General features: G+C 41.4%; 1 protein-coding gene across 1 annotated transcript in view; it reads left to right on the forward strand.

Moving 5' to 3' along the window:
* Positions 1-832: 832 nt before the first annotated feature.
* LOC139423131 (rho GTPase-activating protein 7) overlaps positions 833-27,541 on the forward strand; it is a 108,081-nt gene continuing 81,372 nt past the window's right edge. The window contains exon 1 of the mRNA XM_071174816.1: positions 833-1,153. Coding sequence (XP_071030917.1) covers positions 1,039-1,153 — 115 coding nt within the window. The 5' untranslated portion in view covers positions 833-1,038. The remainder of the gene's footprint in view (positions 1,154-27,541) is intronic.

Consider the following 27,541-nt stretch of genomic DNA (forward strand, 5'->3'; position numbering starts at 1 on the left):
TCTATCCTCCATCCTCCATCCTCCATGCCGCAGGGGCCCCTTGGCTCAGCTTGTTTGTATGAGGCAGGAAGGGAGGGGGGATAGATGTTTGCTCTGGCAACAGGAAGTGAGGGTGGCTTAAGAGCAGACAGAAAAACGCATAGATGCCTGTAGCAAATGTGCTCTGAGGGTATGTTTAGAGATTTGACAATTAGGCTATTCCTCCCACTCATTCCTAACATATTGATGGTGAGAAACTGAAATGATCAAGACAGTTGTGTCCACCCGACATCTCAAAGAGAAGGGAACATAATTGTAGGGATTACTGATGATGATATGATGATGATGATATGTTCAAATCTGTAATACAAAAGCAATGGTCCAACATATAAATACCAATCAAACCCACAATCTTTTTCAAAGACAAATCAGTACAGTGACACATTAATCAATATGTAAAAGTCATGAGGAAATAAGCCAAATCATATGTTGTCTTTATGTTATTTGTGTTGCCATGGTATTATATATCTGCTATATGGCCAGTTATTTCAAAAGCACCAACAACTTCCTCTTTTAACTCCTATAATGAAAACAAGAAGGGAGTGAGGGGAGAATACTCTCTTTTTTCCCTTTCCTATGGTTTAATTTACCATCCCTAACTTAATATTTATCTTTGTGTCTAAGAGAGGATTGAGTATGTTCATTAATTGTGGCAGTTCCGACACTAAACTGCCTTTGTGTGTGTGTGGGGGGAGAGGGAGGGAGGAGGGTGGTCTTAACCCATGTTGGATGCTATTTCCATTTCAGGGCGGCCTGACCCTTGCTGAGGGGGGAAAGTTTTTTTACTCCCTCTCTCTCACTGGAGGAGGAGGAAGAGGAGGGTGTTCACAAATTACATGCAGACTTTCTGCATCAAGTGTCAAACCTGCGAGAGGAATTTCTCTCTTCCCTCAGTGTTCTCTCAGCCTGGTGAACTTCTTCACCCTAATGGACCCAGAGAGAAGTGAGTGACTAGCGGAGGTGCAGAATCTTTTCAGGGGGGAACAGGACACATGGAATATGGCTCACACTGTGAAAACCCCACTGCGGAGGTCCTTCAGTGAGCATGTGAAAGTCTCCACCAACAAGGCTTGGGATGTATTCTGGAAGAGTGCGAGGGAGAAAAGGCTTTGCGGTAAGTGTTGGACTTGACTGTACTTTCACACATTGACCAATTGTTTTGAGTGTGTGGCCACACACACTGCTCTAATGGCTTGTTGACTCAAACTTTGGGCGGGATTCAATCTGTATCGCAGAAGTAACGTGGAAGATCCGCGTTATAACTTGATTGATGTATAAAGGCAATCGTCCCACGTTCGTGGAGAATGCCTTCACGTTAAAAGCTGCATATGTTGGCTCAATCGTAAATTACCTTTACATTTTAGCGCAGAACTTCCACTATACTTCCGTGATACATATTGAATCCAGCCCTTTAAGTAGTAATGGATCTTCTGGCTTCACTGTTGTATTTACGCAACAATCAATAGTTACATTGACTTGACAGTTGTCTGTCTAACCCATAAATCCCTTATCAAATCATTTTCGCTTTCACCAAAACTGACAATCTCCACACTCCACTCACCTCACAGCTGTATCGTGTTAAACCTCTCAGTGTTTCACGCTCCAATCCCAGTCCTACATACCATTGAGGTATTTTCCCATGATTGTGTGTCAATCAAAACATAATGTGGAATAATACTAATGAAAAAAAACTCCTGTGTGTAGCTAGTGTCCTGCCGAGGGGTCAGTGGCCCATGGCCTCTGGTGGGCTGTCAGTGGGGGGAGCTGTCACCGGAGTAGGAGCTTCGTGGTTCTCATACAGAGACCTGCTGAGATGACCTGGATTCCTCTGTGGGCTTTATGAATTTCAGTGCTTGTGCGTTAAGAGTGTGCCATGTGTCCATTCGTTATGCTTTCACACACACATGCACATACAGAAGTATACACACACACAATGCTTCAGCATAGTCTTATGAGCTATACGTTGCTTTTCAACACATGCAGATATGCACACATGCATGCACATGAATGTGCACACACACGCAAAGCTGTCATTCAAATTCACCTCAGTTTCAGCTGTGTGGTGTCATCTTTGAGGTGTCATTGAACTCAAATCCTATGCATCTGATGCCAACAAATGTCTCTTCAGGCTGAGAGATAATATCAGAAAACCAGCTGTGTGTTCATATTGCAGTCCTCTCAACATGTGTGTTGGATTAATGACACCACACAGTGACGTTGGTTAGTTGAGCTAACCCATTGGCTGGGGGTAATTACACAATGCTAGCTAGCTGTGGCGGTGTGCATATCATTAGGGAACTTGGAATGGCACATGCACTAGGAATAGGCTTCCTGCCAGCTCTAACGGGAAAAAGGCCCCCCAAGGGACCTTATGAGCAAAGCTCTTTCTCTCCCTCCATGTTTCTCTATTTCCCTCTCTTTCACACTCTTTCTCACTAATTCCCGCATGCATATGATATTTTATTTATTGCACTCATCTCTCTCGCTCTCTCTCTCTCTGCCCTACTGCAGTGTGCATTTCACAAGGAGGAGCTGCTGTCCGTCATACATCACAAACCTGTCCTAATATTTACACCCACACTAAAGAGTCATAAATCTAGCCAAATATGGTGTTCCATTCAAACGCCGCAACGCTCATCCAAACAGCACCTCTGCCAGATGTAGTCTATAAACAGCACCTCTGCCAGATGTAGTCTATAAACAGCACCTCTGCCAGATGTAGTCTATAAACAGAAACTCTACCAGATGTAGTCTATAAACAGCACCCCTGTCAGATGTAGTCTATAAACAGCACCTCTGCCAGATGTAGTCTATAAACAGCACCTCTGCCAATCAAATGTGATACTGCAAGCGAGGCGTGCGTCATTCCACTGAGTCGCCACAGAGCTTCTCACAAGTCAGAGCCAAAGAAAATAGCATGGAACAGCGGAAGAGAGAGGAGCAGGCCTCGCAGGGCTCTGAAGTAAACATCTGGCTGTGGGAAGGCAGGGGTGGATGGTGGATGGGGATGTTTGAGGCCATGTGCTTTATCTGCTTTCTGTCAAAGGCAGAGGGATGTGGATGGGAGTGGAGGGGGTGGGGGTGGGGTTGTGTAATGGCCAGCTGGAAAAGCACAAAGCTGGAAGTTTCAGAGAACACCACAGTACATCTACAGTTGAAGTCGGAGGTTTACATACACCTTAGCTAAATACATTTAAACTCAGTATTTCACAATTCCTGACATTTAATCTGATTTAAAAATGCTCTGTCTTAGGTCAGTTAGGATCACCACCTTATTTCAAGAAAGTGAAATGTCAGATTAATAGTAGAGAGAATTATTTATTTCAGCTTTTATTTATTTCATCACATTCCCAGTGGGTCAGAAGTTTACATACACTCAATTAGTATTTGGTAGCATTGCCTTTAAATTGTTTAACTTGGGTCAAACGTTTCGGGTAGCCTTCCACAAGCTTCCCACAATAAATTGTGTGAATTTTGGCCCATTCCCCCTGACAAAGCTGGTGTAACTGAGTCAGGTTTGTAGGCCTCTTTGCTCGCACACACTTTTTAAGTTCTGCCCACAAATGTTCAATTGGATTGAGGTCAGGGCTTTGTGAAGGCCACTCCAATACCGTTACTTTGTTGTCCTTAAGCCATTTTTCCACAACTTTGGGAGTATGCTTGGGGTCATTGTCCATTTGGAAGACCCATTTGTGACCAATATATGCACATAATTTTCCTACCTCATGATGCCATCTATTTTGTGAAGTAAAAGCACCCCCACAACATGATGCTGCCACCCCCGTGCTTCGTGGTTGGGATGGTTTCTTCGGCTTGTAAGCCTCCCCTTTCTCCTCCAAACATGGCCATTATGGCCAAACAGTTCTATTTTTGTTTCATCAGACCAGAGGACATTTCTCCAAAAAGTACAATCTTTGTCCCCATGTGCAGTTGCAAACCGTAGTCTGGATTTTTTATGGCGGTTTTGGAGCAGTGGCTTCTTCCTTGATGAGTGGCCTTTCAGGTTATATTGATATACAGTGGGGCAAAAAAAGTATTTAGTCAGCCACCAATTGTGCAAGTTCTCCCACTTAAAAAGATGAGAGGCCTGTAATTTTCATCATAGGTACACTTCAACTATGACAGACAAAATGAGGGGGGAAAATCCAGAAAATCACATTGTAGGATTTTTAATTAATTAATTTGCAAATTATTAACCATTAACACATGGTTTGATGCCATTCCATAGTCTCCGTTCCAGCCATTATTATGAGCCGTCCTCCCCTCAGCAGCCTCTACTGCTTGAATGGTCATATCTTTGGTTGGTTTATGAACATGTGGGACTTGGTTCCAATTTCATTACTATAATTAAAATACTGTACGCCAATCCCTCAGCCAGAGTAATATCAGGTAATACCTGATCTGTTCTGTTCAGAATAACTAGAAGTATCAGGCAAAGTGATCCTATCAAACCTCTGCTGTTTTTATTATATATGAAGCCCCTGGCCCAGGCAAATTACACCAATATCTCTCAATTCTACGAATCACGTCATCTCATTATATGCCGATGATATCTTACTTTATCTAGACAATGTACCGTATCTCAATCCCTCCCAAAAGCTTTGAAGATCATAGACAAATATAGCTTCATCTTAAGTTAGAAAATAAATCTAACCAAATCTTCCCTGCTGCCACTCAAGACCACAATGGAGGACTCCATCTGTACTTATGGAATCTCAATTGTTCCCCATTTTAAATATTTGGGAATAGATATATTTCCTTCCTTAGACAGAACCATTTCCAGAAATGTTTACAGAACGTTCAAATCAATTCAATCCGACCTCAGTAAATGGACTAATTTCCAAGTTACTTTAACAGGAAGAATATTATTGTGAAAATGAATATATTGCCATGGCTGAATTTTTGTAGTTCAATGTTTCCCTTGTCTCCCCCTTCTGGTATTGAGATGCAATCCATAGTGCGGTTTCAAAATGTATATTGGAAGATTAGCGAGCCCGGATAAAATTAACAAACTTGCAAAGAGGGAAAGACGTAGGAGGACTATCCGTACCAAACTTTAAATTGTATTTCCAGGCACTAGCATTTCATTCCATCCTGAATAGATTTAGACATGATTCTTTCAGCCCCTAGCTGAGTGTAGACAGAAATACGGTGTCTCATATTGCCCTGGAAGAGGTGGTCTTCACTGATATATCCCTATACATCAAAAATTCTAAGCCATTGGGGGGGGGACAAAAAAGACAGTCAAAAGATAAATCATAAGGAATAAGGTTTTGAAGTCTCTGTCCTATATCTATGAGAAATATTAAAGCTTAGGACATTTTCTATTTACACATATTTAACCAGTTATTTTTGTTGGCACATCCTTCCATTAGTTTGTATGGGTTACCTTCAGACGAGTCTCATGTGACACTCGTAGAGCAAAACAGGTCGTAGAGCAAAATGGAGAACACCATCGTGTTCAGGAGAGACATAAGTTTATGGGCCTGTTTCGGAAGCCACAGACGTTTTCGTGAGAAGACCAATTTTCGGGATGTCTCGTGGTCTGACAAACACTACTGTAGCTCTGCCACCTTCGACCGCAGATGCCGAAGGGCGACATAGGCGGATGCGGTGGATTGAGATGCAGTCCATGCTAAAAAAACAAATATATCTAGCTTATACTGCCAGATTTTGATGGGGATTTTTTCATTATGTTCCTTAGATTGATCACATGTGCGTCAATAGACTCTTAAGGATTAAACAATGTAAACTACGCTTTGGTCCTATTATTGCTCACAATTTTTTTATTTTTTTTACAAATGTAACTGGGAATCAAAATGGCATGCCCATACTCCAATATTTCACAATAATGCCTGACGATCTGGAGGGCAGCCTTTTACATCCCCCCCAATGGTCCAAATGTGGAATCCGTATCCTTGTTGATATCATGGACAATTTGAGAACATTCCAAGATTTGAACGGCACATATACAGTACCAGTCAAAAGTTATGACACACCTACTCATTCAAGGGTTTTTATTTATTTGTACTATTTTCTACATTGTAGAATAATAGTGAAGACATCAAAACTATGAAATAACACATGGAATCCTGTAGTAACCAAAAAAGTGTTAAACAAATTAAAATATATTGTATATTTTTGAATCTTCAAAGTAGCCACCCTTTGCCTTGATGACAGATTTGCACACTCTTGGCATTCTCTCAACCAGCATCACCTGGAATGTTTTTCTAACAGTCTTGAAGGAGTTCCCACATATGCTGAGCACTTGTTGGCTGCTTTTCCTTGACTCTGCGGTCCAACTCATCCCAAACCATTTCAATTGGGTTGATGTCGGGTGATTGTGGAGGCCAGGTCATCTGATGCAGCACTCCATCACTCTCCTTGGTCAAATAGCACTTACACAGCCTGCAGGTGTGTTGGGTCATTGTCCTGTTCAAAAACAAATTATAGTTCCACTAAGGGCAAACCAGATGGGATGGCACATCTCTGCAAAATATTTGGTAGCCATGCTGGTTAAGTGTGCCTTGAATGTTAAAAAAAATCACTGACAGCGTAACCAGCAAAGCACCCCCACACCATCACTCCTCCTCTTCCATGCTTCACGGTGGGAACCACACATGCGGAGATCATCTGTTCACCTACTCTGCGTTTCACAAAGACACGGCAGACTTCCACCCGTCTAATGCCCGTTGCTTGTGTTTCTTTGCCCAACCAAGTCTCTTCTTCTTATTGGTGTCCTTTAGTAGTGTTTTTTTTTAGGCAATTCGACCATGAAGGCCAGATTCATGCAGGCTCATTTGATAGTTGATGTTGAGATGTGTCTGTTACTTGAACTCTGAAGCATTTATTTGGGCTGCAATTTCTGAGGCTGGTAACTCTAATGAACTTATCCTCTGCAGCAGAGGTAACTCTGGGTCTACCTTTCCTGTGGTGGTCCTCATGAGAGCCAGTTTCATCATAGCACTTGATGGTTTTTGCGACTGCACTTGAAGAAACTTTCAAAGTTCTTTAAATATTCCGTATTGACTGACCTTCACGTCTTCAAGTAATGATGGACTGTCATTTTCTTTTTGCTTATTTGAGCTGTTCTTGCCATAATATGGACTTGGTCTTTTATCAAATAGGGCTATCTTCTTTATACCACCTCTACCTTGTAACAACACAGCTGATTGGCTCAAATGCATTAAGAAGGAAAGAAATTCCACAAATTAACTTCTAACAAGGCACACCTGTTAATTGAAATGCATTACAGGTGACTACCTCGTGAAGCTGGATGAGAGAATACCAAGAGTGTGCAAAGCTGTCAAGGCAAAGGGTGGCTACTTTGAAGAATCTGAAATATAAAATATATTTTGATTTGTTTAACACGTTTTTGGTTACTACAGGATTCCATATGTGTTATTTCATAGTTTTCATGACTTCACTTGTATTCTGCAATGTATAAAATAGTAAAGAGAAAAAAAAAAAAAACCTTGAATGAGTAGGTGTGTCCAAACATTTGACTGTTACTGTACATTACCAGGCAATTCCTTTTTTTCTATATTTACAACTTAGGTCAGCTATGCTGGCCTATGGAGTCCCTTGGGAACACAACCACTAAACCATCCAATGATGGGATTTAGAAATAAATTATCTGGGCTCCCAAAAGGACTGATCTCCATAATATATTAACAACTTTTGGAAAGCTCTTATTCTGAGCTTGTCATTACTAAAGTAGGGTCCACATATCTAAGTGAATCTTAACAACCTTTTAACTGGAACAAAATATGGAAAAATATGACCTTTTAATCCTAACCATTAACTTCACAGACTGTATTTAACACCATTGAAAACCTTTACGATGAAATTAGCTCCAACTCCCAACTGTTCACTGTGTCCCCTAAATCAAGTAGGCACATTCCTTCATATAATGTGGGAGTGCTTCTGGGACAAGGTTACAAAATTAATTTAGATGTGCATAAATGTAAATATTGAATGCGTTGCATCTACTATGATACTTAATGATGATAGCTCCTTGAATCTCTCAGTCATTCAAAGACGATTACTACTGGCAGGCAGTACTGTCGCAAACAAGATGTTGGCACTTAGGTGGCAATCACCCCACTCTCTCCCACTTCACCAGTGGATACAGACATTTTTTTAAATTATAACAATAGAATTATTGACAATCTCAGTGGGGGGTTGGACGGAAACATGTCCAGGGGGAATGGGACGGGGCGTTGGGGGTGTAGGCCCACCTCTTCCCCCCCCCCCCCCCCCCCCTTTTTTTTTTACAGCCTTACAGGTTACATGCAGTATAAACTGTGTAAATTGACATGAATATTCACTTGTATACTTGTATCCCCCAACCTCCCAAAATACAAAGCCAAAAAAACTATTGGAGATGATACGAAACACCAATTTTCTGCCGATCCTTCACTTTGTTTTTAGGCTCAGAAAACTTGGGGTGGGCAACGGCCCTGCCAGTTGGGGAACCCTAACCTACAGTGTAAGCATGACACTTCATTTAGAGTAAACTTGACTTTTATTAGTGCTGATGCTGTTACGCTGATTTCAGTGTAAGAGATAACACCTGTAGTGTTACAGTAAATCATTTTGGGTGTTGTTTTAACACTATATAGTGAAAAGCCTTATTTTCATATTTCCCAGGGTGCCTTTTCTTTTTGAGTGAATTGTAGAGTTACCACCCTCGACTCTATTTGTTAGTGACAGAGACATGGTATTGCTTTTTTTCCTTTTAAAGGCTTTATAACAAGGTTTTAACATGGTTTTATAACAAGTGAGTACCTAGAGGAATGCCATAATTAAAATGTAACTATATGCCAGTACAATACATATATCAGATGGCCTAGTTTTACTATAACTTAGATGGAACTGTTTTACTCTTCAAAGTGTAAAAAACTAAATCTGGTTATTAACACCAACACCGGGGGTTCTTTTTTGTATACCACTGAGTGTTACTTTCACTCTTACAGAGTGAATTGAACTCCTGAATCAACACTAGAAATGTTACACTGAAAAATCCACACTGGCCAATTTGTTGTGCAGTGTATAGTATCTATGGCAGGCTCCAGATCTCCAGTCTTTTCCCCTCTCTGAGCTGCCTGCCCGCCTGCCTCATCAGCAATATTACCTCACTCTGAGAACCAGGGCCATGTGCTCCACCTGTCACTGCCTCCCTGTGCTCAAATGAAAGACTCAGGGGGTAGTAAGTGTATGTGGGGGGTTGCATATCTCGGTGTGTGTAACATATGATATACTCAAAGGTACTGAGGTGTGTGTATGGGGGTTGGGGAGAGAAGTGTAAGGTGTGTAGTGTGTATATAGGAGAAAGAGGAAGAAGTGGGAGTGTGTGTAAGGGGGGTCCGAGGGTTCTTGTTCTGATGCAGAGCAGGCCTGTTTCAGCTGAGGGATTACAGTTAGAAAGACTTACCAGATGGGGCAATGCAGAAAAAACTGCTGGGAAAAAAGTAAAGGAAGGGGAGTCGGATTACAAGTTCCTCTTGGCAAAGGAGAATATGTGAAAAATCTATGACCTACTTAGAGAGGTTCTCCACCGCCTTCTTTTGGAGACCATTAATATTTTAGAGTTTAGGGCTTCCTTCCAAATCATTTTATCAGATATTGTTTGATATCAATACATTTGATCTGGATAAAATGTCTCCTATTCAAAACACTTCAAGCAAAAACATCTGTCACGTATTCTCACAGACAGTCTGAAAATGGTTAATCTCTCTGGGCTTTGCCCAATACTTTGAAGTGCTCTGAGTGGTTAAGGGAAGTTTTGTACACAGCTCTTATTAAATTTACAGCAGAAATGTTAGGTTCAGAACAGCTATTCTGATTCTTGTCTTTACCTGGCCACATTTTAACTTGGTCTCCAGATCTGTTTGCATTCTAACCCTATCCTCTGTCATACATTGTTCGCTCAACCATGTTTAGCCATACACACATTCTAGACTCCATAATAACTGTCCCTGATCAGTCCCTGATGAAGTACTATTAGCCAACTCTGTACAATACCATGCATTTGTCTTGATAACAATTATAACTGTATCATAACTGTACCTACTCTTTGCATGATTAGCCATCCGTGTAAAGCCAGGTCTCAAGATCTGCCCTTGCTGACCCATGGTGAGAGACTAACCGTAAATCAACTACGCTGTTGGGTTAATGGCCTCGGCCCAGAATGAACACACACACACCCATGTACACACAACACACAGATTATATATGAGGATGTGACTGCCTTCTTGCCACAGTTGACCTCTGGACACATGTAAATCTATTAGTATGACGCTATGTGTAAATCTGTTAGTTTAATGAGCTATTTGCTATGTTTAACGGATGTGTGGGACAGCTTGGTATATGGCGAACAGAAAGACTGTCCATTTAATTAAAAGTAATAATGTAACAGTATTGCTTCCGTCCCTCTTCTCACCGAACCCTGGGACTCGAACCAGAGACCCTCTGAACATATCGACAACTGCCTCCCACGAAGCATCATTAACTATCACTCCACAAAAGCCAGGGCCCTTGCAGAGCAAGGGAAACAACTACATCCAGGTCTCACAATGAGTGACATCACTGATTGAAACGGCACTAATCAAATAAAATCAAAGTTTATTTGTAACGTGTGCCGAATACAACCTTACAGTGAAATGCTTACTTACAGGCTCTAACCAACAGTGCAATGTCGAAGTAAAAAAAAGATTTTAGGTGAACAATAGATAAGTAAAGAAATAAAAACAACACTAAAAAGACAGTGAAAATAACAGTAGCGAGGCCATATACAGTAGCGAGGCTATAACAGTAGCAAGGCTACAGCTGAAGTCGGAAGTTTACATAAACCTTAGCCAAATACATTTAAACTCAGATTTTCACAAGTCCTGACATTTAATCCTAGTAAAAATTCTCTGTCTTGGGTCAGTTAGGATCACCACCTTATTTTAAGAATGTGAAATGTCAGAATAATAGTAGAGAGAATGATTTATTTCAGCTTTTATTTCTTTCATCACATTCCCAGTGGGTCCGAAATTTACATACACTCAATTAGTATTTGGTAGCATTGCCTTTAAATTGTTTAACTTGGGTCAAATGTTTTGGGTAGCCTACCACAAGCTTTCCTCAATAAGGTGGGTGAATTTTGGCCCATTCCTCCTGACAAAGCTGGTGCAACTGAGTCAGGTTTGTAGGCCTCCTTGCTCGCACACGCTTATTCAGTTCTACCCACACATTTTTCTGTAGGATTGAGGTCAGGGCTTTGTGATGGCCACTCCAATACCTTGACTTTGTTGTCCTTAAGATATTTTGCCGCAACTTTGGAAGTATGCATGTGGTCATTGTCCATTTGGAAGACCCATTTGCGACCAAGTTTTAACTTCCTGACTGATATCTTGTTTGAATATATCCACATAAATGTAATTCCTCATGAAGACATATTTTGTGAAGCCCATCAGTCCTTCTTGCAGCAAAGCACCCCCACAACATGATGTTGCCACCCCCGTGCTTGGTTGGGTTGGTGTTCTTCGGCTTGCAAGCCTCCCCCTTTCTCCTCCAAACATGGTCATTATGGCCAAACAGTTCTATCTTTGTTTCATCAGACCAGAGGACATTTCTCTAAAAAGTACGATCTTTGTCCACATGTGCAATTGTAAACTGTTGTCTGGATTTTTTATGCCGGTTTTGGAGCAGTGGCTTCTTCCTTGCTGAGCGGCCTTTCAGGTTATGTCGATACAGGACTCATTTTACTGTGGATATAGATATTTTGTACCTATTTCCTCCAGCATCTTCACAAGATCCTTTGCTGTTGATCTGGGATTGATTTGCACTTTTCCCACCTAAGTACGTTCATCTCTAGGAGACAGAACTCGTCTCCTTCCTGAGCGGTATGATGGCTGTGTGGTCCCATGATGTTAATACTTGCATACTATTGTTTGTACAGATGAACGTGGTACCTTCAGGAATTTGAAAATTGCTCCCAGAGAACCAGACTTGTGGAGGTCTACAATGTTTTCCTGAGGTCTTGGCTGATTTTCTTTTTGATTTTCCCATGATGTCAAGCAAAGAGGCACTGAGTTTGAAGGTAGGCCTTGAAATACATCCACAGGTACACCTCCAAATGACTCAAATTAAGTCAATTAGCCTATCAGAACATTCTAAAGCCATGACATAATTTTCTGGAATTTTCCAAGCTGTTTAAAGGCACAAACAACTTAGTGTATGTAAACTTCTGACCCACTGGAATTGTGATACAGTGAATCATAAGTGAAATAATCTGTCTGTAAACAATTGTTGGAAAATTTACTTGTGTCATGCACAAAGTAGATGTCCGAAACAACTTGTCAAAACTATAATTTGTTAACAAGAAATTTGTGGAGTGGTTGAAAAATTAATTTTAATGACTTCAACCTAAGTGTATGTGAACTTCCGACTTCAACTGCATATAAAGGCACCGGTTGGTAGGGCTAATTGAGGTAGTATGTACATGAATGTATAACTAAAGTGAGTATGCATATATGATAAACAGAGAGTAGCAGGAGCGTAAAAGAGGGGTTGGGGGGCACACAATGCAAATAGTCCGGGTAGCCATTTGATTACCTGTTCAGGAGTCTTATGGCTTCGGGGTAAAAACTGTTTAGATGCCTTTTTGTCCTAGACTTGGCACTATCCGATACCGCTTTCCATGCAGTAGTAGAGAGAACAGTGTATGACTGAGGAAGCTGGGGTCTTTGACCATTTTTAGGGCCTTCCTCTGACACCGCCTGGTGTAGAGGTCCTGGATGGCAGGCGCTTAGCCCCAGTGATGTACTGGACCGTACGTACTACCCTCTGTAGTACCTTAGGGTCGGAGGCTGAGCAGTTGCCGTACCAGGCAGTGATGCTCTTGATGTTGCAGCTGTAGAACCTTTTGAGGATCTGAGGACCTATGCCAAATCTTTTTAGTTTCCTGAAGGGGAATAGGCATTGTCGTGCCCTTTTCATGACTGTCTTGGTGTGTTTGTTGGTGATGTGGACACCATGGACACCAAGGAAGCTCTCAACCTGCTCCACTACAGCCCCGTCGATGAGAATGGGGGTGTGCTCAGTCCTCCTTTTCCTGTAGTCCACAATCAGCTCCTTAGTCTTGGTTACGTTGAGGGATAGGTTGTTATTTTGAAACGGCCAGGTCTCTGAACTCCTCCCTATAGGCTGTCCCATAGTTGTCGGTGAACAGGCCTACCATTGTTGTGTCATCGGCAAACTTAAACTTAATAATGGTGTTGGAGTCATGCCTGGCCATGCAGTCATGGGTGAACAAGGAGTACAGGAGGGGGCTGAGCACGCACCCCTGAGGGGCTCCAATGTTGAGGATCAGCATGGCAGATGTGTTGCTACCTATTCTCAACACCTGGGGGCGGCCCATCTGGAAGACCAGGATCCAGTTGCAGAAGGAGGTGTTTAGTTCCAGGATCCTTAGCTTACTGATGAGCTTTGTGGGTACTATGGTGTTGAATGCTGAGCTGTAGTCAATAAATAACATTCTCACTTAGGTGTTCCTTTATCTGTTTGGGCAGTATGCAAATGTAGTGGGTCTAGGGTTTCTGGGATAATGGTGTTGATGTGAGCCATTACCAGCCTTTCAAAGCACGTCATGGCTATGGACGTAAGTGCTACAGGTCTCTAGTCCTTCGTGTTCTTAGGCACAGGGACTATGGTGGGCTCCTTGAAACATGTTGGTATCACAGACTCAATCAGGGACATGTTGAAAATGTGTCGGCACCTGCCAGTTGGTCAGCACATGCCTGGAGCACACGTCCTGGTAATCCGTCTGGATCCATCGGATCCGGTGTAGTACGATTCAATCTCAGCCCTGTATTGACGCTTTGCCTGTTTGATGGTTTGTCGGAGGGCATAGCAGGATTTCTTATAAGCACCTTGAAAGCGGCAGCTCTACCCTTTAGCTCAGTGCAAAGGTTGCCTGTAATCCATGGCTTCTGGTTGGGTTATGTACGTACAGTCACTGTGGGGATGACGTCCTCGATGCACTTATTGATGAAGCCAGTGACTGATGTGGTGTACTCCTCAATGCCATCGGAAGAATCCCGGAACATATTCCAGAGTGTGATAGCAAAACAGTCCTGTAGTTTACCATCTGCTTCATCTGACCACTTTTTTTATAGACTGAGTCACTGGTGCTTTCTGCTTTAATTTTTGCTTGTAAGCAGGAATCAGGAAGATATAATTGTGGTCGGATTTACCAAATGGAGGGCGAGGGACGGCTTTTACGCGTCTCTGTGTGTGGAGTACAGGTGATCTAGAATTTTTCACTCTGATTGCACATTTAACATATTGATAGAAATTAGGTAGGTTTCCAGTTTGCTTATTTCCTTATACAGCTGACTGAGTGCGGTCTTAATACCAGCATCCGTCTGAGGTGGTAAGTAAACAGCCACGAAAGTATAGCTGAAAACCCTCTAGGCAAATAGTGTGGTCTGCATTTTATTACAAGATACTCTACTTCAGGCGAGCAAAATCTAGAGACTTCTTTAGATTTTGTGCACCAGCTGTTGTTTATAAATATTCACAGACTGACCCCCCCCTCGTCTTACCGGAGTGTGATGTTCTATCTTGCCGGTGTAGCGTATATCCCGCTAGCTGAATATCCATGTCATCATTCATCCACGATTCCGATAAACATAAGATGTTACAGTTTTTGATGTCCCGTTGGTAGGATATCTGTGATCGTACCTTGTTTAATTTGTTGTCCAATGATTGCACGTTGGCGAGTAACATTAACGGTAACGGCAGCTTTCCCGCTCGCCTTCTGTGGTCCTTACGAAGCACCCCGCTCTGTGTCCTCTGTACCTACGTCTCTTCCTCTTGCAAATAACTGGGATGCTGGCCTTGTCAGGTATTCGGAGAATGTCCTGTGCATCCTGCTTGTTGAAGAAAAACTCTTTGTCTAATCCGAGGTGAGTGATCGCTGTCCTGATATCCAGAAGCTCTTTTTGCCGTAGAATACGGTTGCAGAAACATTATGTACAAAATAAGTTACAAATAACGTGAAAAAAACACATAATAGCACAATTGGTTGGGTGCCCGTAAAACTGCTGCCATTTCTTCCGGTGCCATTTTTAAAACAAAAGTTTTTTTTTTTTTTTTTTTTAAACACGCACTGCTAACTAGCTAGCCATTTCACAGCGTTTACAATAGCATTGTGATGAACAAATAGTCTACATAGAGTGAATTAATCTCCATAAGCCGACACTGTACTCAACAATAAAAAAAAACTGTTCCCCCCGTTGTTCCATAATAAAATAAATCACATTTTGCTACAAAAATGTTTTTCGGGGGGAAAAGATCTCCATGCAATGAGAAGAAATATGAGATAGGCATGGTACATATTCTGTGGTATTTATTATCTTGGAGGAGGTTGACTGTAGCAGTTCCAGAGAGACCACTTGTGAAATGCATCAATAAACCCAAAGGGACTGTCACTGGAGTCAAATTCTACAAAGGCTCTCCAAAATGGCTGGTGTACTTTCAATTCTCCTGGACACGCTGTCAAAGCAGTGTTTTGGGCAGTACAATAGACGCTGGGGAGCCAGCAGCCTCTTAAGTCCTTTAGCAGAGTGAGTTCTTTTCTGAGGAGCCTTTGTGTGCCTCTTGACTTCTCTGCGGCCCTTGAGTGACTCAGAATGGAGAAGAGGGAGTCTGTTGTGTGTACTTAAAACCATTAAATGGCTCCCTTATCCCTCCTGTCAGACCCCGTTCACCTAAACCTGTTGGGCTGCTGGAGTGGTTTCACCTTCAAGCTCCCTCATACAAAAAAAAATATATATACAGTATATAGTATGTATATTGTTTTACTGCAGCTACCAGCTACAGGAGGACACAGGCGCCCGCTCTCAATGAATGTAGACAGCCTGCTGTTGCCGCTCTGCTGATCATCCAATGGGAGAGGATAAGAGGTAACTGTGGGCCTTACCTTGGTTGGGTAACTGATTCATGGCGTTTTGAAGGCCCTAAGTGAGATTTGGTGTTGCCATGACTTATGCCATGTCAATGACATCTGAGTGAGAGTGACTAACAAAATCAATGTGGGCTCCCTAGAGGTCAGAGACCCAGGGCACGTGCCATGTGTGCCTGGTCAGTATTCATCCATGATTACTACAAGTTTAGATAGCTGGCTAGACTAATTTACCAATTTAAAAATTGTTAGCTGACATGGCTAATTGAGTGACTGTCAGTGACTAACATAAAAACTGCTCGGGTTGAGACAATAGTAAATTAAGACTACAGTAAATTGAGACAGAGTTAGTTGAAAAATCTATGCCCCGGGGACTATGATTTGTTAATGGGTCTCTGTCCATACCATGCAATTAGATACTTTTCTCAATCAGCACTTCTGTCTTAAAGTTGCAATCTGAAGTTGAAACAGTAACAAAGTGGGAACGCCGCCACTGTTTTTCTTTACATTTTATTGTGTTACCAAGTGGGATTAAAATGTTTTTATTAAATTATAAATTACATAACTAAAATATGGTCAATGGGTAAGTATTCAGCTCCCTAAGTCAATAGATGTTAGGAACACCTTTGGCAGCAATTACAGCTGTCTTCTTGGGTAAGTCTCCAAGCTTTACACATCTGGATTGTGCAAAATTAGCCCATTATTATTTTCAAAATTCTTCATGCTCTGTTAATGTTTGAGTTTGAGTTTGAGTTTATTTTTATTTTTACAGGGACAGTGCACATTAATCAACGTTTCAGTAAAAGTGCCGGTTTTAGCCAGCCGGCTAATTTTCAACCGCAGTCCCTGGGCAGGTTATTAAAAACAATTACAATATAGACAATAGCAGCATAGAACAAGCAAGACATAGCATACAGAGCAACATAGGACAAGCAAGACGTAGCATACAGACAGAGCAACATAAAACAAATAGCAGCAAGACAAAATTCATAAAAGCAACAACGTGTTTCCACACCTCACAAGCTACAGACAACAGACAACATGGAAAGCGGCAACACACAGCTAGGGACCATGTTCACAAATCTGATTGACCTTTAGCCATGTCTTCAAGCATTTTGTGAAAGTGTGATATGTGGTGCAGTTATGTGTGTCTGATGGCAGTGTATTCCAGACATGGGAAGCTCTCACAGAGAATGCAGATTTACTAAAGGTGCTTTTCCTTAGGGGAACTATACAGTCACCTCTCATGGCAGACCTTGTGGATCTGCTGCCATATGTCTGGGTTTTCTGTTTAACAAAAATATTGAGTGGAGGGGGAGCCAGGCCATTAAGGATCTTGAATACAAGACATGCGTCGGTGTATTGCACAAGATTTTCCCAACTCAAGAGCTCATGCTTTCTAAGAATGTGACAATGATGATGGCTATTGGGCTTCCTATCAAGCACTTTGAGAGCCTGTTTGTAGACAGACTGAATAGGTTTTAATGTTGTACAGCAAGCTTGGGCCCAACTAGTCAAGCAGTATGTTAAGTGGGGGAGTATCATAGTTTCGAAGTACAGTTTTGCTACCTCTGTAGTCAAACAATTTCGTATAAATCGGAAATTAGCTAGGTTGAATTTGGTTATTTGAATTACTTTTTTCACATGCTTTTTAAAAGAGAGGTTGGAATCAAGTATGATGCCAAGGTACTTAAAATCGGATACCACCTGGAGCTTCTCCCCTGACACATAGACATCTGGCTCAGTAGCATCTGTTGCCCTCTTTGTGAAGAACATGCAAACAGTTTTTTTCACATTGAGATGCAAACACGAGTCACTGAGCCACTTTGTAACCTGGACCATTACAGTAGTGAGTTCTTGTGCAGCTTGTTGTTTGCTCTTTGCATGCACATATATCACTGTATCATCTGCATACATTTGAACTTCAGACCCAGTACAGACAGAAGGCAGATCATTAATGTACAGGCTGAACAGGAGGGGCCCCAGTATTGACCCTTGGGGCACGCCCACATCATAGCTACGAGTGGGCGACAGCTCATTGCTCACTCTGACACACTGAGTTCTGCCTTCAAGGTATGATTTCAACCATCTCAAGGCATCAGGGGAAAAGTTGAACTTGGACAATTTTGTGATGAGAATCTCATGGTTAACAGTATCAAAAGCCTTCCTTCCAATGTATTGGGGATCATGGCGAGACAGCAAATTTCAAGTCTTGCCATAGATTTTCAAACAGATTTAAGTCAAAACTGTAACTTGGCCACTCAGGAACATTCACTGTCTTCTTGGTAAGAACGATTTGGTTTTGTATAGTAGGTTATCATCCTGCTGAATTCCTCTCCCGGTGTCTAGTGTATAGCAGACTGAAATTAGGAATCCAGGATTTTGCCTGTGCTTACTGAAGCTCCATCCCTTTTCTTTTAATCCTGAAAAAATCCCCAGTATTTGCCGATGTCAAGCATACCCATACCATGATGAGGCCACCACCATGCTTAAATAAGGAGGAAGTTACTATGTGAAGTGTTGTGTTGGATTTGCCCCAAACATAATTTTATATCCTTTGCCATGTTTTTTGTTTTTTTTGTATTACTTTAGTGCCTTGCTGCATACAAGATGCATGTTTTGTAATATTTTTATTCTGTATATTTGTATTCTTTTCACTCTGTCATTTTAAGTCATTATGTATTTGATCCATCCTCAGTTTTCTCCCATCACAGCCATTGAACTCTAACTGTTTTAATATCACCAATGGCCTCATAGTAACATCTCTGGGCAGTTTCATTCCGGTCATGCAGCTCAGTTCAGAAGGATGACTGTCTTTTATGTGTCTGTGTGGTTTAATACATAATAAACAGCATAATTATTAACTTGACCATGCTTAAAGAGATATTTAATGTCTGATTTGTAATTGTTTCCCATTTACCAATCACTGCTCCTCTTTGAGGCTTTCAAAAAGCTGTTTGAAATTATATACTGTACTTGGCTGAAGGACCTTAGTGTCATGTCCTGACCTGTTTCACCTGTCCCTGTGATTGTCTCCACCCCCTCCAGGTGTCGCTTATTTCCCCCAGTGTTTTTATCCCTGTGTTTACTGTCTCTCTGTGACAGTTCGTCTTGAATGTTTCCAAGTCAACCAGCGGATTTCCCGTTCTCCTACTTTTTGCTATTCTCCTTTTTATAGTCCTCCCGGTTTTGACCCTTGCTTGTTTCTGGACTTTGTATCCGCCTGCCTGACCATTCTTCCTGCCTTGACCACGAGCCTGTCTGCCACTCCGTACCTCCTGGACTCTGATCTGGTCTTGACCTTTTGCCTGTCCACGACCATTCTCTTGCCTATCCCCTTTTGGATTAATAAACATTGTAAGACTCCAACCATCTGCCTCCTGTGTCTGCATCTGGGTCTCACCTTGTGTCATGATATACAGATTTGTATATACAGTGCCTTGCGAAAGTATTTGGCCCCCTTGAACTTTGCGACCTTTTGCCACATTTCAGGCTTCAAACATAAAGATATAAAACTGTATTTTTTTGTGAAGAATCAACAACAAGTGGGACACAATCATGAACTGGAACGACATTTATTGGATATTTCAAACTTTTTTAACAAATCAAAAACTGAAAAAATTGGGAGTGCAAAATTATTCAGCCCCTTTAAGTTAATACTTTGTAGCGCCACCTTTTGCTGCGATTACAGCTGTAAGTCGCTTGGGGTATGTCTCTATCAGTTTTGCACATCGAGAAACTGAAATATTTTCCCATTCCTCCTTGCAAAACAGCTCGAGCTCAGTGAGGTTGGATGGAGAGCATTTGTGAACAGCAGTTTTCAGTTCTTTCCACAGATTCTCGATTGGATTCAGGTCTGGACTTTGACTTGGCCATTCTAACACCTGGATATGTTTATTTTTGAACCATTCCATTGTAGATTTTGCTTTATGTTTTGGATCATTGTCTTGTTGGAAGACAAATCTCTGTCCCAGTCTCAGGTCTTTTGCAGACTCCATCAGGTTTTCTTCCAGAATGGTCCTGTATTTGGCACCATCCATCTTCCCATCAATTTTAACCATCTTCCCTGTCCCTGCTGAAGAAAAGCAGGCCCAAACCATGATGCTGCCACCACCATGTTTGACAGTGGGGATGGTGTGTTCAGCTGTGTTGCTTTTACGCCAAACATAACGTTTTGCATTGTTGTCAAAAAGTTCAATTTTGGTTTCATCTGACCAGAGCACCTTCTTCCACATGTTTGGTGTGTCTCCCAGGTGGCTTGTGGCAAACTTTAAACAACACTTTTTATGGATATCTTTAAGAAATGGCTTTCTTCTTGCCACTCTTCCATAAAGGCCAGATTTGTGCAATATACGACTGATTGTTGTCCTATGGACAGAGTCTCCCACCTCAGCTGTAGATCTCTGCAGTTCATCCAGAGTGATCATGGGCCTCTTGGCTGCATCTCTGATCAGTCTTCTCCTTGTATGAGCTGAAAGTTTAGAGGGACGGCCAGGTCTTGGTAGATTTGCAGTGGTCTGATACTCCTTCCATTTCAATATTATCGCTTGCACAGTGCTCCTTGGGATGTTTAAAGCTTGGGAAATCTTTTTGTATCCAAATCCGGCTTTAAACTTCTTCACAACAGTATCTCGGACCTGCCTGGTGTGTTCCTTGTTCTTCATGATGCTCTCTGCGCTTTTAACGGACCTCTGAGACTATCACAGTGCAGGTGCATTTATACGGAGACTTGATTACACACAGGTGGATTGTATTTATCATCATTAGTCATTTAGGTCAACATTGGATCATTCAGAGATCCTCACTGAACTTCTGGAGAGAGTTTGCTGCACTGAAAGTAAAGGGGCTGAATAATTTTGCAAGCCCAATTTTTCAGTTTGATTTGTTAAAGTTTGAAATATCCAATAAATGTCGTTCCACTTCATGATTGTGTCCCACTTGTTGTTGATTCTTCACAAAAAAATACAGTTTTATATCTTTATGTTTGAAGCCTGAAATGTGGCAAAAGGTCGCAAAGTTCAAGGGGGCCGAATACTTTCGCAAGGCACTGTATAGGGGAAAGATGAAGGATTAGTAATTCAAAAATCATGTCAACCCCTATTATAGTCCATGTAACTTATTATGTAATTTGTTAAGCCAATTTTTACTCCGGAACTAAGTTAGACTTGCCTAAACAAAGAGGCTGAATACTTATGCCACGACTATCTTTTGTTATTAAATTGTTATTATTAATAAAACTTTTTTTTAAATCTACTTCGACATGACATGAATTCTTTGAGTAGATTGTTGACAGAAAATGACAAATACATTTGAATCCCACTTTGTAACACAATATACAATTGAAGTAGGAAGTTTACATACACTTAGGTTGGAGTCATTAAAATTCGTTTTTTCAACCACACAGATTATTTCACTTATAATTCACTGTATCACAATTCCAGTGGGTCAGAAGTTTACATACACTAAGTTGACTGTGCCTTTAAACAGCTTGGAAAATTCCAGAAAATTATGTCATGGCTTTAGAATGTTCTGATAGGCTAATTGACATAATTTGAGTCAATTGGAGGTGTACCTGTGGATGTATTTCAAGGCCTAACTTCAAACTCAGGGTCTCTTTGCTTGACATCATGGGAAAATCAAAAGAAATCAGCCAAGACCTCAGCAAAAAAAATGTAGACCTCCACAAGTCTGGATCAAATCAAATCAAATGTTATTTGTCACATACACATGGTTAGCAGATGTTAATGCGAGTGTAGTGAAATGCTTGTGCTTCTTGTTCCGACAATGCAGTAATAATCAACGAGTAATCTAGCTAACAATTCCAAAACTACTACCTTATACACACAAGTGTAAAGGGATAAAGAATATGTACATAAAGATATATGAGTGAGTGATGGTACAGAGCGGCATAGGCAAGATGCAGTAGATGGTATCGAGTACAGTATATACATATGAGCTGAGTATGTAAACAAAGTGGCATAGTTTAAAGTGGCTAGTGATACATGTATTACATAAAGATGCAGTAGATGATATAGAGTACAGTATATACGTATACATATGAGATAAATAATGTAGGGTATGTAAACATTATATTAAGTAGCTTTGTTTAAAGTGGCCAGTGATATATTTTACATCAATTCCCATCAATTCCCATTATTAAAGTGGCTGGAGTTGAGTCAGTGTGTTGGCAGCAGCCACTCAATGTTAGTGGTGGCTGTTGTCAAGAGACTGGACATTGGCGAGTAGTATGCTAGGGAGTGGCGCGCGATGTGCCCGTCTACGGAGCCTGACCAGAAGACCGCTTCGTTTGCCTCTTTTACGACGTCGTTGTTTTGGGTCGCAGGCTGGAATCCATTCCGTTGTCCTGGGTGAAAGGCAGAACACAGGATCCGCTCCGGGAAAGTCATATTCTTGGTCGTACTGATGGTGAGTTGACGCTGCTCTTATATTCAGTAGTTCTTCTCGACTGTATGTAATGAAACCTAAGATGACCTGGGGTACTAATGTAAGAAATAACACGTAAAAAAAAAAAACTGCATAGTTTCCTAGGAACGCGAAGCGAGGCGGCCATCTCTGTCGACGCCGGGAACAATTTCCAAATGCCTGAAGGTACCACCTTCATCTGTACAAACAACAGTACGCAAGTACTGGGACCACGCAGCCGTCATACCGCTCAGGAAGGAGACGAGTTCTGTCTCCTAGAGATGAAAATACTATGGAGCGAAAAGTGAAAATCAATCCCAGAACAACAGCAAAGGACCTTGTGAAGATGCTGGAGGAAACAGGTACAAAAGTATCTATATGCACAGTTAAACAAGTCCTATATCGACATAACCTGAAAGGCCGCTCAGCAAGGATGAAGCCACTGCTTCAAAACCGCCATAAAAAAGCCAGACTACGGTTTGCAACTGCACATGGGGACAAAGATCATACTTTTTGGAGAAATGTCCTCTGGTCTGATGAAACAAAAATAGAACTGTTTGACTATAATGACCATAGTTATGTATGGAGGAGAAAGGGGGGGGCTTGCAAGCCGAAGAACACCATCCCAACCATGAATCACGTGGGTGGCAGCATCATGTTGTGGGGGTGCTTTGCAGCAGGAGGGACTGGTTCATTTCACAAAATAGATGGTGTCATGAGGACGGAAAATTATGTGGATATATTGAAGCAACAGCTCAAGACATCAGTCATGAAATTGGTCTTCCAAATGGACAATGACCCCAAGCATACTTCCAAAGTTGTGGCAAAATGGCTTAAAACAAAGTCAAGGCATTAGAGTGGCCATCAGAAAACCCTGACCTCAATCCTATAGAAAATAAAGGCCATCATGCTACCAACTACTAATTGAGTGTATGTAAACTTCTTACCCACTGGGAATGTGATGAAAGAAAAAAAAGCTGAAATAAATCACTCTCTACTATTGTTGTGACTTTTTACATTCTTGAAATAAAATGGTGATCTTACTTGACCTAAATCAGGGAATTTTTATTAGGATTAAATGTCAGGAATTGTGAAAAACAACTGAGTTGAAATGTAGTTGGCTAAGGTGTATGTAAACTTTCGACTTCAACTGTACACTACCATTCAAAAGTTTGTGGTCACTTAGATGTCCTTGTTTTTGAAAAAATATCACATTTTTTATTCATTAAAATACCATCAAATTGATCAGAAATACAGTGTAGACATTGTTAATGCTGTAAATGACTAGGTTTGACTCTTCTTGTCCATTTACATGATATTGATATGTTCCTCAAACAGTGTATTGCACATTTTTTTTTTTTTTTTTTTCATTTCACCTTTATTTAACCAGGTAGTCTAGTTGAGAACAAGTTCTCATTTGCAATTGACCCTCATTTGCAATTGCGAATCGAACCAGGGTCTGTAGTGACTCTTCTAGCACTGGGATGCAGTGCCTTAGACCGCTTGTGCAACTCTGGAGCCCACCACTAAGCAGCTACCCACCGTAAGTTGACACAACAAGATTCAACCATTCAAGTTTTTTCTGTAAATGACACGTGCATTTGATGTGATGTGATTGGGGTGAAGCCAAATCCAAACTGGCTTCCCTTTTTTTTGGTGCGCCAGGACCATTCACAGTTGAGCTCAACACTGATTGGCTATTTTATTTTTTTATTATCATCAAGGGGAGCCATGTTCTCTGGCTTCCCTTGCATTCAAAGCTACGGGCGGCAACAATGTCATATTATTTTTGACCAGACAGCATCAGATAGATGGCCTACACATACTGAGACATAGGGGCGCTGTTTCGCTTGCTTGGATGCTTTCTCCAGTGAGAAACATTCAGCCTCTTGCGAATTGAAGAAAAAGGATGAAAGACAGAGAGACAAAGGATACATACAATATTTAATGTTTTTTTTCTTGGTCAATTTTTGGGGGATGCCAGGCTTCCCTTGGCATCCATGAAAACATGCCACTTCAAAAGATGGAAATTCAAAAAGTATTCCGAATTCACCGTATGTCACGATGTAAACAGGGCATATGAATCAACCCATCCTTGACCAGCAAATTAATTGGGACAGACTTTCAATGTCCTTGAATTCCTTAATTCCTTCCCTAAAGTCTATGTAATCAAACTAAAAAAGATTTGGTTCATTTATCCTAACAAGAACTGTAAAATCCCCATAAAACGTTTCCAAAAATAACACTTTTCCCCTCTGAATACAATAAATAATCTGTGTGATATTTGCTCAATATTGTTGAAACAAATCAATTATTTTAATATTTATTTATTTACAGTATGTATGTATGAATACTTTATTCCATGTAACTGTTTAAAATCCAATCGGGATACTTTTTGTATAGAAGTTATGTTGTTTGGGATGGATATATATCATTTTGCCACGACACATGATTATTTGTCTCTCTAAAATAAAATGAGCGAGAGAGCGAGAGAGAGGAGGAGTAAGGTGAAAGATTGAAGAGGAAAAGTCAGCAATGGAAGCAGCAGTTCATGGCATTTCACTCCACTCATTATTCTGCCTTGTGTCTGACTGCATGCATAGACTGGTTGGCAAGCCAATCATGTTGTTCAAGAATCTTGTGAAGTCAAGTGCTCCACCTATGTTGGAGTGCCAAAAGCCTCATGTCCCTAAAAGGAGTTAGCCTTTCTGTCTACTGCTCAGACCAGGTTTCTGCCTGGCTGAAGACAGTTGGACCTCACAGGTGAAATCACAACAGACCGTAATCCTTGTGCTTGTTAGCACTACCAAACAGAGGCTTTGAGAAGGGAGACATAAATGCAGTGTAGGAAATACTTCAAATGGACTTTTGGAAAGATTTAACCCTAGAATGGAGCATGATGATTTCTGTCAATGCATTTAAAAATTGTGATTTGACTCTTGAAAGGATTTTCTTAGTCGGACACTTCAAGCACATACTATACATTTGCTTAGCCATTGGTGCATAGGTGATTATTCAGAGTGGGAATGTATCTTTACTGTATCTTCTGTGTGGAAAATTTATTTCTCATATTTCACATACAGATATGCACCTAAGTTGCAGTGTATAGGCATTCTGAGAGTCAGGCTCAACTAGGTGAAGCATCTAGAATGTCAGTCACGTGGGAGTCCCACTCCGCTCCTCCAGTAGATATCCACTACGTGTTATTGAGCCCTGTGACATTGACTCCTGCTGCTTCGTCAAGTGCAGCCAGCTCCACGACCAATTCATCTTCACGCCGTATGAATGTGGCTGTCCCTGATAAAGCTGAGATGTAGATACTGTAGCTGCCACAGTGACTCTCCAACGGCACTGCTCAGGAGGAGAAGAGAGGAGTGTCTAGAACAAAAGAGAAGGAGCCCTTTGGCTCCCGGCGCCACCTCCTTCTCTTCCTCCACTTCATCTTCTCCTCCTCCCTTCATTCTCTCCTCCTCCCTTCATTCAGCCACGCAGAGGTGCATTGTGCAGAGTGAGACAAGCATTCACTGATGATTTGTTAAGTGACTGGTGTGTTTGGATGGTTGAATAAGTACTGTTTACAGCCAGCCCACCTGCTGTACTGTAGATCAGCAGGGAGTGGTGGAGAGATGATGGAGAGATGGAGACAGCGACAGAGAGGTGTAGGGGAACAGAGGCTCCTCTTCATCCCAGGCCAACACACACAGCAATATGGCTGCCAGGATGGAGGAGATGGAGACACACTGGGAGAATAACACATGTGGGCCAACACACACAAACACATGACGCGGTGGCAATGCTTCACTCACCTCCAATGAACTCACACACACACACACTCTCTCAATTCAATTAAATTCAAGGCACTTTATGGGCATGGGAAACATATGTTAACATTGCAAAAGCAAGTAAAGTAGATAATATACAAAAGTCAAATAAACAATAAAATGAACAGTAAGCATTACACTCACAGAAGTTCCAAAAGAACAAAAACATTTCAAATGTCATATTATGTATATATACAGTGTTGTAACAATGTGCAAATGGTTAAAATACAAAAGGGAAAATAAATAAACACAAATATGGGTTATATTTACAATTGTGTTTGTTCTTCACTGGTTGCCCTTTTCTTGTGCAACAGGTCACAAATCTTGCTGCTGTGATGGCACACTGTGGCATTTCACCCAGTAGGTATGGGAGTTTATCAAAATCGCGTTTGTTTTCGAATCGTTTGTGGATCTGTGTAATTTCAGGGAAATATGTGTCTCTATGGTCATACATTTGGCAGGAGGTTAGGAAGTGCAGCTCAGTTTCCATCTAATTTTGTGGGCAGTGTGCACATAGCCTGTCTTCTCTTGGGAGCCAGGTCTGCCTACGGCAGCCTTTCTCAATAGCAAGGCTATGCTCATTGAGTCTGTACATAGTCAATGCTTTACTTAAGTTTGGGTCAGTCACAGAGGTCAGGTATTTTGCCACTGTGTACTCTCTGTTTAGGGCCAAATAGCATTCTAGTTTGCTCTGTTTTTTTGTTCATTCTTTCCAATATGTCTAATTATCTTTTTGTTTTCTCATGATTTGGTTGGGTCTAATTGTGTTGCTGTCCTGAGGTTCTGTGGGTCTGTTTGTGAACAGAGCCCCAGGACCAGCTTGCTTAGGGGACTCTTCTCCAGGTTCATCTCTCTGTAGGTGATGGCTTTGTTATGGAAGGTTTGGGAATCGCTTCCTTTTAGGTGGTTTTAGAATTTAGTTTCTCATTTCTGGATTTTGATAATTAGTGGGTATCGGCCTAATTCTGCTCTGCATGCATTATTTGGTCTTTTACATTGTACACAGAGGATATTTTTGCAGAATTCTGCATGCAGAGTCTCAGTTTGGTGTTTGTCCCATTTCCTGAATTCTTGTTTGGTGAGCAGACCCCATAATCTGTGCAGAAGATCTAGGTGTTACTGTAGGCCCTAATTGGTTGGTGACAGAAGCACCAGATCGTCAGCAAACAGTAGACATTTGACTTCAGATTCTAGTAGGGTGAGTTCATTGATATATATGTTGAAGAGGGTGGGGCTTAAGCCGCATCCCTGTCTCACCCCACAGCCCTGTGGGAAGAAATGTGTTTTTTGCCAATTTTAACCG

This window comes from Oncorhynchus clarkii, chromosome 12, assembly GCF_045791955.1.
Source record: "Oncorhynchus clarkii lewisi isolate Uvic-CL-2024 chromosome 12, UVic_Ocla_1.0, whole genome shotgun sequence".
Lineage (NCBI taxonomy): Eukaryota > Metazoa > Chordata > Actinopteri > Salmoniformes > Salmonidae > Oncorhynchus > Oncorhynchus clarkii.